General features: G+C 48.2%; 1 protein-coding gene across 1 annotated transcript in view; it reads right to left on the bottom strand.

Moving 5' to 3' along the window:
* The window catches only part of LOC143209401 (uncharacterized), a 42,216-nt gene that overhangs the window by 21,978 nt on the left and 7,344 nt on the right, over positions 1-12,894 (bottom strand). The window contains exon 2 of the mRNA XM_076424980.1: positions 8,291-8,368. Within this exon, the coding sequence (XP_076281095.1) occupies positions 8,291-8,368 (78 nt within the window). The remainder of the gene's footprint in view (positions 1-8,290; positions 8,369-12,894) is intronic.

The raw sequence follows: 12,894 nt of genomic DNA, 5'->3' as shown, positions 1-12,894 counted from the left end.
TTTCAAGGTCATCGTTATTTTTATATTGGGAATTATGCCATAAATATTTTTTTTCCATTAACAATAAAGGAGATATTTAGGTGGCCTCCTTCAGCTGAGACAGCCTGTATAGTCACCTATGCATATTTTCTATAATTGTCCGATTTAATTTTGGTGAGAATTGCGAGAAATGTCTTTTTAAAGCAGTCTTGCGGATTTTTGAAATAATGCTACATAATCAAATTTTTATGAAATACGACATTTATGCCTTCATTTACTTCTTACATGTTGCTTTTGAGTACATGACGCAAAGTTTAGAAGAAATAATTCACGGCCGAAAAGGTAGATTGTATTTCTAATATGACAGTAAATGCGTCCACAAAAATTCGAGTTCACGACCAGAGTTCCACTAGAAGCCTAAGAGTAATCGTTTAAAGGTAAAGAGGCTGGAGCTCGGAGATGCCTAAAATTTAGAACGCCGTGTAGATTTGCAGGCACGAGAAGCCGCTGGAGGATTTATTTGCGAGCGAGCGGGAAGAGCAAAGCAGGGAATGGAAGGCACGATTGAAAACCGCCGAACATTTCGCGTTCGCCTAGTTCCCAGTTCAAGCAGGGGCAATCGTCAGGAAATATCTCAGCGGTGTCGGCACCGAAATGCCGGCGGAAGATGCACGGCCGGTGCATCGATACAGCCGTGGCGACCTCTCGAACCTGCCGGCTCGCGGCGAAGTCGAACGCAGGTGACACGGAAACTCGGCGCCCGCTCTTTGCCCGCTTACGTTTACGCTCGCGGGATCGAGTACTTAGGCTTTTAGCCGTGGCGCGCTCGCCTCGAACATCGCCGTAAACTCGATTATAGAGGCAATCTCCGCGCGATATCTCCGCGGCTGGCCGGCCGGCACAATTAGCTCTCTCATAAAGCCGACGTTAGGCAGGCAATAAGGTGGCGCGTGTTAACACACGCGGAGAATCCGAGAGCGATTCCAGCAGCGCGCTCTTCCGCCTCCTCCTCCTCCTCTCCTCTTCATCCTCATCCTCATCCTCATCCTCCTCCGCCTCCATCGACTTTGCTCTTTTCCGCGGCTTCCTTTTCTACGCTCGGCCGCAATCCGCAGGCGATTCGGTTGGCAACTTCGTCGGCGCGACTCGCTCCTTAACTGCTGCGATTACGTCGCCTAATTGCCGGCCATTTAAATACCGCCGCTGCAAATAGATCCTCGCGATAAACGGAGCCAGCGATCCACCGTGCCGGATGTCGCAGAACGAACCGACGCGAGCGTCGAACTTGCTGTTCCCTTTTGAAAAACACTTTGACATTTTTCTCGCGACTTATCGGGAAAATAAATGGCGATAGCGAATACTTTTCTCCAATAAAACAGCTGATCGGTTTCGGTCCAAATGCATATTCACTCCGAAAGAGTAACATACATCCGTAGTATTTTTTCTTCATTAAAGTGGAGGAAACAATGATTGTGCTTATTTAAGTCCCTTAATGTACACAGGTTAGAAATTATTCATGGGAACGAATGAATTTCTAAATAGCTACAAAGAATTGTCGCTGAACAAATAGAAACGCGTTACACACAGTAGAAACTCGCACTGCGTTTAACACATTCACTCTATTAGTCTATTCAATTTATACGGACGTTTTTACTAAAACTCTCAACTTTTATCACACGCGTCAACATAAATGTGAAAGATAATATTCGATCGAACTTGTAACAAGGTCATTAAGGAAACGTAAACCCTGTTCCAGTGATTTCAACGGGCGATAGACAGGCGATATCAGAGAACAGTTCCAGAATTGCAACATATTCAAGAACTCAGTTGAGAATTTCAAATCGCAGACTAATAATGTGTCTACGTTCCACGCAACAAGATCAGGAAAGCGCTATTATGGCGAGTCCGGCGATTTCAGATCGTGATAGACAGCCAATGTCAGCCAAGAATTCCGAACTTTCAGTGTGTTTAAGAAACCGAGCAAGAATACCGGATTCCAGACTAATAACGAGGATCGCGTAGTAAGATCGGAAAAATAAAATTATCTCTAACAATGATTCCAATCCGTCGTGATGGCTTCATCAGGCTGACAGTTTCAATTTAGTGATTAAACCGATGTAAATTTAACCGTACTCGGGTAGCTCGGGTCAAAGTTTTCGAAAACGCTGGACGTTAGAGACGCGTCGTCGCCGGCAATTCATTTACGTCCGTCCGCGAGGCCACTGGCGGTTTCGCAAACCGCTCCGCAGTCGTCGACGATACAATTGCAATGAGTTCGCCGCGGTTCGTCGAAAGTCGCCTGCGTTCCAGGTTTTGCGTAACCGCGCCGTTGCCTCTCGCGTATGTTGCTCGCGGAATCGTTACGATTTGCGACGAGTTCGCTAGCGTAACGAAAGCAGACCGATTCCACGCCATGCTGTGCTGTGCTGGCCGTGCGCGCGTGCTCTTGGTGCGGTGCGGTGGCTCGTATAAAATACGGGACGTGACAGTTCTGTCTAAGGGACTCCGTAGTCGATATATTCTGCCGCGAGTCGGACTGGACACTCCCAGCGAAGCCAATAAAGCGCCGCGGCAAAAAACGAACCGGTCGACTAATCTGTCGATCGTGACGGGAAACGGTAATCGACGCTCGCGAAATCGTCCGGCCGTTTGTGGAAATCGGCCTAAACGGTTTCTCTAAAACGGTCTTCGTGCGTCTGTCCGTCCCCGTTCCTCTCTCTTTCTCTTTCTTCCTCGCCGTTCTTTCGCCGTGGTCCCGTGGCATTGTGCGTCTCGCGAGTGCACCTCTATCCAGCTCGACGGTATAAGTGTTCTTGTTGCACGGACGCGCGTGGCTCGCTGCGTTGCATAAAGTGCTCCGGTAATCTACATCGATATTCCGCGGCTTCCCATTTCTGACGTAACGATCGACGAGAGTCAGCGCTACTGCCATCGCAAAATGGCCGATTACATCTGCGTACTTCTATCTTCCTCGAGGAAGTTCCATTCTGGTCGACCAAATACTCATAGCTTCAAAAATTCCAACTGTCTCTTATGGAAATATTTTCCGCGCCTCTATTTTTCAAAATTATTTTATTTCACTCGTTCCTCTCATATTTCGTTAGTTCACCGAGGATCTTCGTGCGTCCTCATTTATTCCAGGATGCTAGAGCATCCAGGTCTGTTTTTTTTAAATACACTCGAGAACTGGATCTTCTCTCAATAACGTCGACCAATAAAAGTCAAAATGACGCGCCTCACAGAACGAGCACAATTATCACGTACATTGTTTATCGTCACGCTTTCCTGCGCCCAGTTCGACCAGAAAATCGGCGTCTTATCGGAGGAAACAGTGTTAGCAGCTCCTATCGCGAACAAAGCCAATTGTTTCTAAGCGAACGTGTTCCAACTTTTCCGGCACGTGCGCTCCACCATTTCCGACAAGCTCGGAGCTGCACTTCTAGCTCCTGATGCAACGGCACCGGACCGGAAAACCCGACACTTCCATCGGGGCTAAGTGCCTTTTCAGATTCTCCCGCCGGAAGTAGCCCGGATTCCAGGCTGAGGCTGTTCTTCGCGAAACAACTCGACAAGACCGGGTCGAAAGGCGCGAAAATCGAGCCCTGGGTTGCTTTCTTTCTTCACCACCGTGTCCCCGATCCATTCGACATCATTGTCGCGTGATGAATAACTCGCCCTGTGAATCATGCTGGTCCCCGAAAAATGTTCGCGATGTCGGTCGCGCATAATCGCCTCGCGGAAGACAATGGTCCTCGACGGTGCCATTTGCATCGCAACGCGCCGCGAATCCACGAAATCTTCGCTCCCCCTTGTTCCTTTTAAGACCAGTTCGCATAACGAGCGCGTCGAGCCTTGCAAATTGGTGCAACGGAGAAGGGGGCAGCAGCTCGGGTCACGTTAATATTCATACGTCAGGCGCAGCAGGATCCAACGCTGGATCTCTTCGATCGGCCTTCGAGCGACCGTTCCCGCCTTTTTTTCGCTCATTTTGCCACCTAGCGGCCGCTGGAATCCAAGCGCTGCTAGAGGAAGAATCGTAAAAGAGGGTGGAGGCCTGGATTCCTACGTGCTAGTGTTAGACTTCTATTTTTGGACCCCGGGAACTAGTTTGCAAAAAGAGCCTGCGCGCATGGCTGCGCCCGAAATGTTGATTAACCTTTCGAGGACCGGGGTTTAAATCGCCAGAATGCTGGTTAAAAGTTACCCGTAGTTGCTTCAAATATCAGCGATACGGTTATCTGTGAATATGAATGAAGAAAAATTTTTGCCCGTGGGTTTTTCAGAATAGAATTACTCGGCCACGTCAAATGAAGATCGCCGAAGACTGACACCGACGCAAAGTAAGACTTCACGATCCCGGATTTTCAACGGAAAACAGCGTTTAGCATTTCGCGAATTCCCGGGATTGTCAATCGAGTCGAGATTGAAGACAGGTTTCGAAGGAACGCGGTGTCGCCAGAAATGGGATGAGGCTCGAACGACAAAGGGGGACAGAAAGGACAGAGAAGGGTGGGGAGATCAGAGCGGGATGGCTCCTCCTCAATGTTACGCGGGGAATTCAAGGCAGTCGTTAGTATGCTAATGAGTGTCCCCGGCCTCTCAGCCCGCTCCCGTAATGCACGGGCCCGTTGAATTATTTCGAATATTTCCCGAACGTCTACTGCGCGTCGGACCATCTTCGAACGGCGAGGCGCGCCGTGAGAATGGAGTCTCTCCGGTCCGAGGTCCGAATCGAGTCGCAGTAAAACCGAAGGAACCGCTTACACGGGATTCTTTCGACTGGTATCATAACTCCTAGCATTCTTCTCACTTTCCGAACACGATCCTTTTTCCCCTGGCCCGATCTCTCTCGATCATCGGGACAGAAACGCGCCCGTTCGCTCGCGCGTCCAATTACATCATCGCACGGTCGAGCGAACGTTCTGCCGGGAATTTTTGCGAGAACGGCGAACCGTTAGCGAGATCCGAAGCGGCGAATAGTTCTGTCGAGATGTTCCCGGGACCTTTTTCCCGCCCCTGATCCTGCATCGATCAAGCAGCAGCACGCCTGGCGAGCTGAAACAGTGCGGACCGGTGCGGAGCGCAACGCAAAATTTCTCATACGAATTGAATGTTTAATTAATGATCGCGGATCGCCGCGACGCGACGGGATCGGATGAAAGACGATACGGTCAGCCACGGGAATTAATATTATCATCTCCGTGCCCGTGTACACGTCGCTCCGCGGCGTAACTATGTGCTCGCGAGGCCCCGAGAGAGCCCGGTACGTTGCTCTCACGGCGTTTCGATGTTATCGCGGGATATATAACGGCGCCATCGCATCGGGTCTTGATATCGAGAGCCGCACGAAAGTCCAGAGGTGAGAATTAAAGGCAGTCGACCCGGCGACCGATCTTTCATCCCACACCGACACGCACCAGCACAGATCCTTGACGAACGCCTCGAAAAACCGCCTCGCTCCTCGGCTTCTTCAACGGAACACCTTATCGGGAGGACCGCTCGGACAGGCATTAGCTCCGTGAACGAGGGTGATCCTTATGTAACCAACAGGTAATTATAATGAACTTTTTGTTACGATGAAAACGAACGCGCTTGACAACTGTATATACGGATTTCTACTTTACTGGAAGTAGACTCGTGTTATGAAAAAAAGCTTCTAGAAGCTACAAATGTATTACGGTACTTATACATTCTAAAGCATGAGAAATCTTGCAATGTCCTTTCGATATATTCAAATGTTTAGTAACCACCAATGGATGAGAAACAGACGGCAAAGATCTCTCGTACGGTTCCGAAAACGTTCAGACCACTTTCGAAGAAGTTTTGAACACTTTCACCGCTCCTTGCGTTCGGAGGAACTCCGTTACAAATCATCCGGTTTAAACCGACATTCAGTCTCCCCTCGACCTTAATAAACTCATGAGCACTGTCCCTTATCGCCAAGGTACTCAGAATAGTGGGGCAACAACGGGAAAAGACGCCGGGCTATAGAGAACGCTAGAAAATCCGGTCTCGGAGGAGGATGCCTTCGAAGGCAGCGCAGATATACGGACATAAATCTGTATGGCGTAGACCCGCGGCCGTATTTTCCCCGTAGCCGATCCTAGTCCACAAAGAGAGAGTCTAATTTACCTAAAACGCGTTATCTGGCGGCTCGGTCTCTCCGGGAAACCGAACGAACGAACGAAGGAATAAACGCACCCGGCAGAACAGAGACAGCCCCGTGGGCCCCGTTGTTGCCTTAATGAGGTCCAATTACTATCGGATGGGTCACTTAGTATGCGGTACCGATATTCCACGGTGTACCACATTAGTGGGACGAGAGACGAGAGCAAGGGTCAACACCCTTCGGCCAACTAAACGCGGCCTAACGAGACTCGGGGATCGTCCTGTCGGGCCCGAGTTGTATACGCGTTCGCCAAGAGCTCGCGTGCGCCCCACGGAAAGCCCGCCGATTGAATATTATTTGCGTCCTTATCGATCGATCCCGCGACCGGCGAACCGGCGAAGGACATCGCGATGAAAGCGCGGTCCCCGCTTTGCTGTCCCCGCGAGTACCCGATCGCTACGGACGTTACGAATCGACGTCGAAGATGAAAGGACGGTTCCCCAGGGCACGTTGGAGCCTCTACGTCTTGGGAAACATTGTGCGAGCCAAGATATGGGCCATAATTTCAGATCGTAACGCTACAAATGCCAGACTTCCCGGTCGGACGCCTATCTTATACGCGAATAGGCGTTTTCGATGCGCGAACTATGCGAATTTATTTAACGAAAATTATTAGCTCCGCATGTTCCGGAATAGTAATGCTCGAAGTTTTGATGAGTTGTTCTGTTCAAAATTTAGAGAACTATAGCTGATTACGTGAATTAACTCGAAGCAGAATTTGTTCAGGTGTGTGAGAGTGTGAATTTATTTAATGGACTCTATAATTTTCATATACGATCTCCGTTGATAATACTCAATAATTCGAAGCGAAGAAGAGCTGATGAATTGTTATAAATTGTCTGTTAATGTATCCCGCATTAAAGATGGAACGTCGAAGTCAGGTTTCTCCGGATTTTCAACTCCATCGGCAACGAATCCATCCCTGCAGGAGGACGATCCGAGACAATCGATTCGTCTCGCTCGATTTTTCCATCCACTTACGGATTCGCATCGGGCGAGCTTTTTTCCTTTGCACGCTCCGCTCGTCAGTCCATCAAGACCGGACTTCCTCGCCTTCTTCATCGATTGTACGTGCCGGTCGTTTCTGTTCGCGATTCGTCACGGCTTATTAACCCTCTCTCTTTCCTTTAAACCGGAGCAGACAACGCGGATTCGTTTCAGACGGCGACGAGCTCTCGCGCGTGGATCGCGATCGCTCCGACTTTCGGCCAATGATTTCAACGCGTGTGAAGCAGCGTCGCGGGAAAGGGAACTACACGCGCAACACACGGCCTTAATTAATTCGTTGATACATGATTTACGCGAACAAGTCTGGCGACACTATCTTGTAGTTGACGCGTGTTGCAATGCGGAACGGAGTATCCTGTCAAACACGAAAACGATTTTCTTGTTGAAGAACGCCGTACGCGGAAAACGTTGCAGATCTTGCTGAAGTCATCGTTGCTGCAGATTTAATTCTTAGGAAATGTGTTCTACTAGTAATTATTATTGAACATGAAATTGTTAAGTACCCAGTTTCCTTAACACTAGAACTACCGAGCACTAAACGCAGTTGGCATGCATTGCCTTATAATAATGACAAACTTGCATTTATTTTGATTTCGTACCAGTTTTGTTTAAATATGTATTTGAATAGAGAAGTTCACTAAACAAATTTCTCAGCAAAACGTATTTATAATTTTAATGTTTCAAGAGAACAAATCAGGAGCAAGTCATTTTGACTCATCCGGTAGTTCTAGTGTTAACTCTGTGTAATATTATTTTCTTCGAGGATACAATGACTGGAACTTCTTTATCTTTAATAATGTTACCCGATCTTTCAACGATCCCTATACAGGGTGCCCAACACTATTGTACCTTGACAAAACCGCGGAGAACATTTTCACAAAGGAAAAAGTTATTTTATATGGTCTTAGGAATCAGCCCGTTCCAATACACCATTTTTGGAACATTCCAGATATCCCAGTCTGCTGGATAGCCTTATTGACGAGTCCTCTAGCAGGTTCAGGACGAAACGCTCTCTTTCCTTGTCCTCCTCACGCACACACACTCACACACACATCTGCAGCCGCCGCCAAAAAACGCAGCGGTTAAAGGGGTCAAGTACTACGTATCCAAGGGACGATTAAACGGATTCCTTACCTTGCAGCCCTCGCACGTGAACGCTCCGAAATGAAATCCAGCCGCCGGCTCGCCGCAGACCTTGCACTGTTGGTTCATCTGCAATTATAGAAATTATGTTATCCGAGACGGATAGTGGATGCGTCAGTTTAGTCCGGCTCATCCTTGGAAAGATAAAGGAGACGGAGCGGTCTCTCGGCGCGGGTGGAGCGACGTGGAGAGGGAGTGACGAACCGGTTTCCCGGTGTTCGCTTCGATTTTTATTCCTCCCACAATATCTTACGGATGTTCGAATGCTATTTGGATTACCAGGAATGAGAGAGCTTGAAAAATTATTCCTCGTCTTTTTTTTACGGCCGGTATCGCCCCTGACACGGTTCACTGGCGTGTAGTAATGCTTCAGGCATCCGAGAGCATCGCAACCCGATCGATTCCGTTCGTTTCTCGACGCCGTATCCGACTCTTGTCTCGATCGTTAACTTCGGGAACAGATTTGTCCAGGCTGCGACGCGTTTCCCTTTTTTTCACCCGTAGCCAATTAATAAATTAATGTCGCACCGCCGAAGGATCGACAGACCATTAGGCCCTTTCCGGACGCGGCGAAGTGTCTTTCTCTGTTCTAGGGTCCCACTCGAACAAGGGAATCGTAAATCAACGCTATCTACGGAAAAACCACCATCTGACGCAGGCCGGTGTCGGGGAAACGGCTTTTCTCCGGTAAACGGGAATCAAATTGGACCATCGATGATCTGATAAAACGGGTCGTCTGAAAACTCGAGTGAGCCGTAGGAATTAATTAATTATACGGCTGACAGCTTGGAGATCCTTGTGAAACGATAAAATCGTTTATAATGGTAACGATTGCAATTAGTAGACAGCGGATCTTTATGCAAAATACAAATTTTCTATCTGCATTGTAACAAAGAGGAGTGCATTAGGAATTTATTTTCTTTCAAAATATGTTTAATAGGTTGAAAACAATATAAAAGTAGTTTTAAATTCTACTAATGTTTTCACCATTTTAATTTACACCTACTCATTTTTTCCATAGGTGCATAAAATCCGCTGTCTAGTAATTAGACTTGAACGAGAAAAACGAAATAAATGTAAACTTTGAAACGTACAAAAAGCGTAGCGGAACAAGGATAAGAATTAAGCTGTTTTTTATAATCTAATAAATTCATCGAACAAAGACGATCAAAGCGGAAGACACCTGGTCAAACGTCGTTCTAACCGATTACTGTCGCGCATAATTTACTCAGGCGAGATCTCTGATAAATGCAACTTCCTTCGTCTAAACATATGTATCATCGCTGCACAACGAACGCGCAGCTGGTACTAATGAATAATTTCATTCTCTCGAAACGATTCACGCTCGCTCCAGTTTCTATTGCTTTCAAATCTCGATTTAAAATGCTGCCTTGTAACTCCGTTTCCGATGAATGCCGTTAAATACGGAGTTCAATGTACCGCGCGAGGGTGTCAGCCACCGCATAGGTGCTCGTGTTAAGGCGCCATTAACGCCTTAATGAGAATTTAAAGCGAGTATAATTATGTCGCGATTGAACGCGGAGCCCTTCTAATCGTTCCCTCGCGATTGTTCTTGAAAAGGAAACGATCTGACGCCAGTGGCCTGTCGTATTAACCGGCCACGACGAGGACAGAGGAACAAGAGAACCACACAAGAGGAACAAAGACGAAAGACCAGTGGAGCCGCAAGTTCGTTAAGGTTTCCGAGTTTTTTCTCGACCCAGTTGTTTGACGCCCGCTCTTTCTCCATTCCGCTTGCTTATGAGGCCAGGTTATCCTCTTTTCCCTCCGAAGAACCGGACAACAGGTATCTACTCTCCTTCTTTCACGTCCATCTTACTCCCTTTCGACCAACCTTCGTACAATGACACGGTTGTCTTTTCTACAGATTCTCGAGCCATTTTGCCTTTCGTTCGCTTCTAAACACTACGCTGGAGACTTCGATGCTACTCGCTGCATTATGCTCTACTGTGTATAACATAATCCTCGTTTGTTCTTAGACGAAATTTCGGGGTGTTCATGTTAGAATTTTGACTTTCTTGAATTTTATATTATAGAACAATGTATAAATGCGTAAACTTCTGCAGACTCATATTTTTCAATCCACCTTTTTGTTTTTGTCCTTTTGAGCGCAATTTATAGACTTCTTGGTTGCTATTGTTCAAGATAAAATTTACTAAATAATTAAAACCGACTCTCAGTATTAATAATTCACGACTGTGATCACCACAACCTTAACAGCCTCTAGAACATGACAATGAAATCAAGTGAAACAACGTTAAAAATGTTCGCACGGTTATCTTTCCCAGGGAATCGCTAAGAAAAATGTTGGAGGGTGCAGTCTACGAAAACAGAGCTCGGATTGTCGAACACCGGTGTGGAATCGTGAAAATTCACCTAAAAGCAAAGGTTCGTTCGCGTGAGAATCGAGCGGGAGGTTCTGGATCGCGTTGGCAAGCGTGCAAAGCGGGCCGGAAAGGACGCGGGCGTACGAAAGGTTAATCGGCGTAAAAACGGGGCGCGGAGCTAATATCGGGACGTTGTTTCCATCGATGCACACAGTCGGAACCGGTGGAATACATATATTCGAGATCAGGCTGGCGAGCGGCGCGGCACGCAGGTCGACGTTGATTAAGAGTGGTCTCGCGATTAACAGTAAATCACGGAGCGCTTCGATTCAACCTTCGTAACCGTATCCGCGGGGCCGTAGCCGATCTCGCGACCGGTGACTATAACCAGCGAACGGTACCATTTAAGTAGCCGAGCCTATTGATTTTACAAAGGATCGGGTTAGACGTGCGGCTAAAGGAGACTGATATCGGATGCTATCCCACGAAGGTTAATTCGGGCCAAGGCTGGATCGACTGCATCGCCGGCGAGAGATCGATTTCTCTGCCCTAAACTGTCCTCCGATCCGTGAAATCGGCTACCGCCGCCGCCGCCATTTCCGCCGCGGTTTCACCGCTAATCGAAATCTTTTAACTCGTGGCCGTTTATATATATCCTTTCCCCCCTCTCCCTCTCACTCTGTCTCGCCCCCCCCCCTCCCAACCGATCAATTATTTCGAGGAACACACGCTCACAATCGATTCTGGTTTCCGTAATCGGATTTCGATACGAAACACCCCGTGATTAATAGCGCTTTCTGAATATTCATGCGCCTTAACTGGCCGGGGATAGAGAGGTTCGTGTTACGGGCAACGGGCTCGTCGCGTTTCCAATTCGACGATAGGAATTCGATCCGTTCATGAAACTAAGAAGGCGTGCGCAGCCACCGCGCGTCAGACTCGATAGAGAGAGAGAGAGAGAGAGAGACTCGAATATTGAGGAGCGTGTAAAGAGTCTCGGCTCGACGTACGCCTCGTTAGATCACGTGTATTCCACCGTTTCTCGTTTCCGATGATCGGGTAGCCCGTTTCACGGGACATTCCAGCCAAGCACCGAATTCCCGTTCCCAAGCGGTCTTAGACACGGTTCTCGAGCGGCGGCCATTGCAGTTTCACCGCAACCGAGACGCTTATCACGGGGCACGAAGCATCAGATAACGCGGCGACTACCAGACCGGCAGCCGCGCTAGCGCACCTCTTCCATTGATATGCAAAAAATGCCTGTGAAGCCTGAACAACGGAGCTCTCGGCTCTCTATAATCGGCTCATGAGGATAGCGGGCCAAGACAGAGAGAAAGACCAACACCGGAGAGGGCACAGGGCAGCCTCGTGTACACGCGTGCACCTCGTACCCCAGTTTCCAGAGTCAATATTTGCCACGGGACGCGTTAATGAAGTCGATCGACCTGCTCCAAATATCGGCTTACACCGCTCCAACGCCTCAGCCCAGCCAAAACGACCATGGCAGACAAGGATCGGCTGATGGGGGACCATAAGGCCCCGTAGCCCCTCCTGTCATCGTCCCGCTCCTTCCTAGCGCGCGCGTGTTCACCGGGTCCAGGGGCACGTCGAACTTTACGCGCCATTAAACTCGAGTCCCGTCTGACGTTTATCCCTTTATGAGCGTTTTTTTCCGAGATCCTCACCGGCTGCCCCGCCATTGTACTACAGCACCCCGGCAACCCTTTTCCTACCGGCGACTTCTTAGGAACCCTTCCGATTCTAACATGGAGGGGGCAGGAACGATCGAGATCGTAGGGTGCGCAGACGAGGTCCGAAGAAGATTTCGGGAAGATAGGACCGCATTGTGAACCCGGCCTGCCGGAGAATGTGGGACAGGCGTTAAAAAGGCCTAGAGCAGTGAGAAAGAAACCGACTCGGCACACTGTTGACGATGTAGTCGGATGTACCAGATTCAGGATTTGAGAGCATAGTTTTGGGGAATTCGGGAGCTTCGAATTTTTGAGTTCCGAACATGTGATCTCGAAAGATTCGAAATTTTAGAAATCTACCTACCATTTAGTATATTTGAAGTTTGAAATCGAGAAGTTTGAAACTTGAACGCTAGTAAATTTGAAATGCAGAAATCTAAAAATCTAAAAACCAACAAAATGAAGGTAGAGAGAGAGAGAGAGAGAGAGAGAGAGAGAGAGAGAGAGAACTTCTGTTCACAAACCATAAAACCATAAGAGTGATCAATCCAGTCTA

This window comes from Lasioglossum baleicum, chromosome 6 (genome assembly GCF_051020765.1).
Source record: "Lasioglossum baleicum chromosome 6, iyLasBale1, whole genome shotgun sequence".
NCBI lineage: Eukaryota > Metazoa > Arthropoda > Insecta > Hymenoptera > Halictidae > Lasioglossum > Lasioglossum baleicum.
Note: the sequence above shows the minus strand (reverse complement) of the source record. Positions and strands in the feature narration are given on the sequence as shown.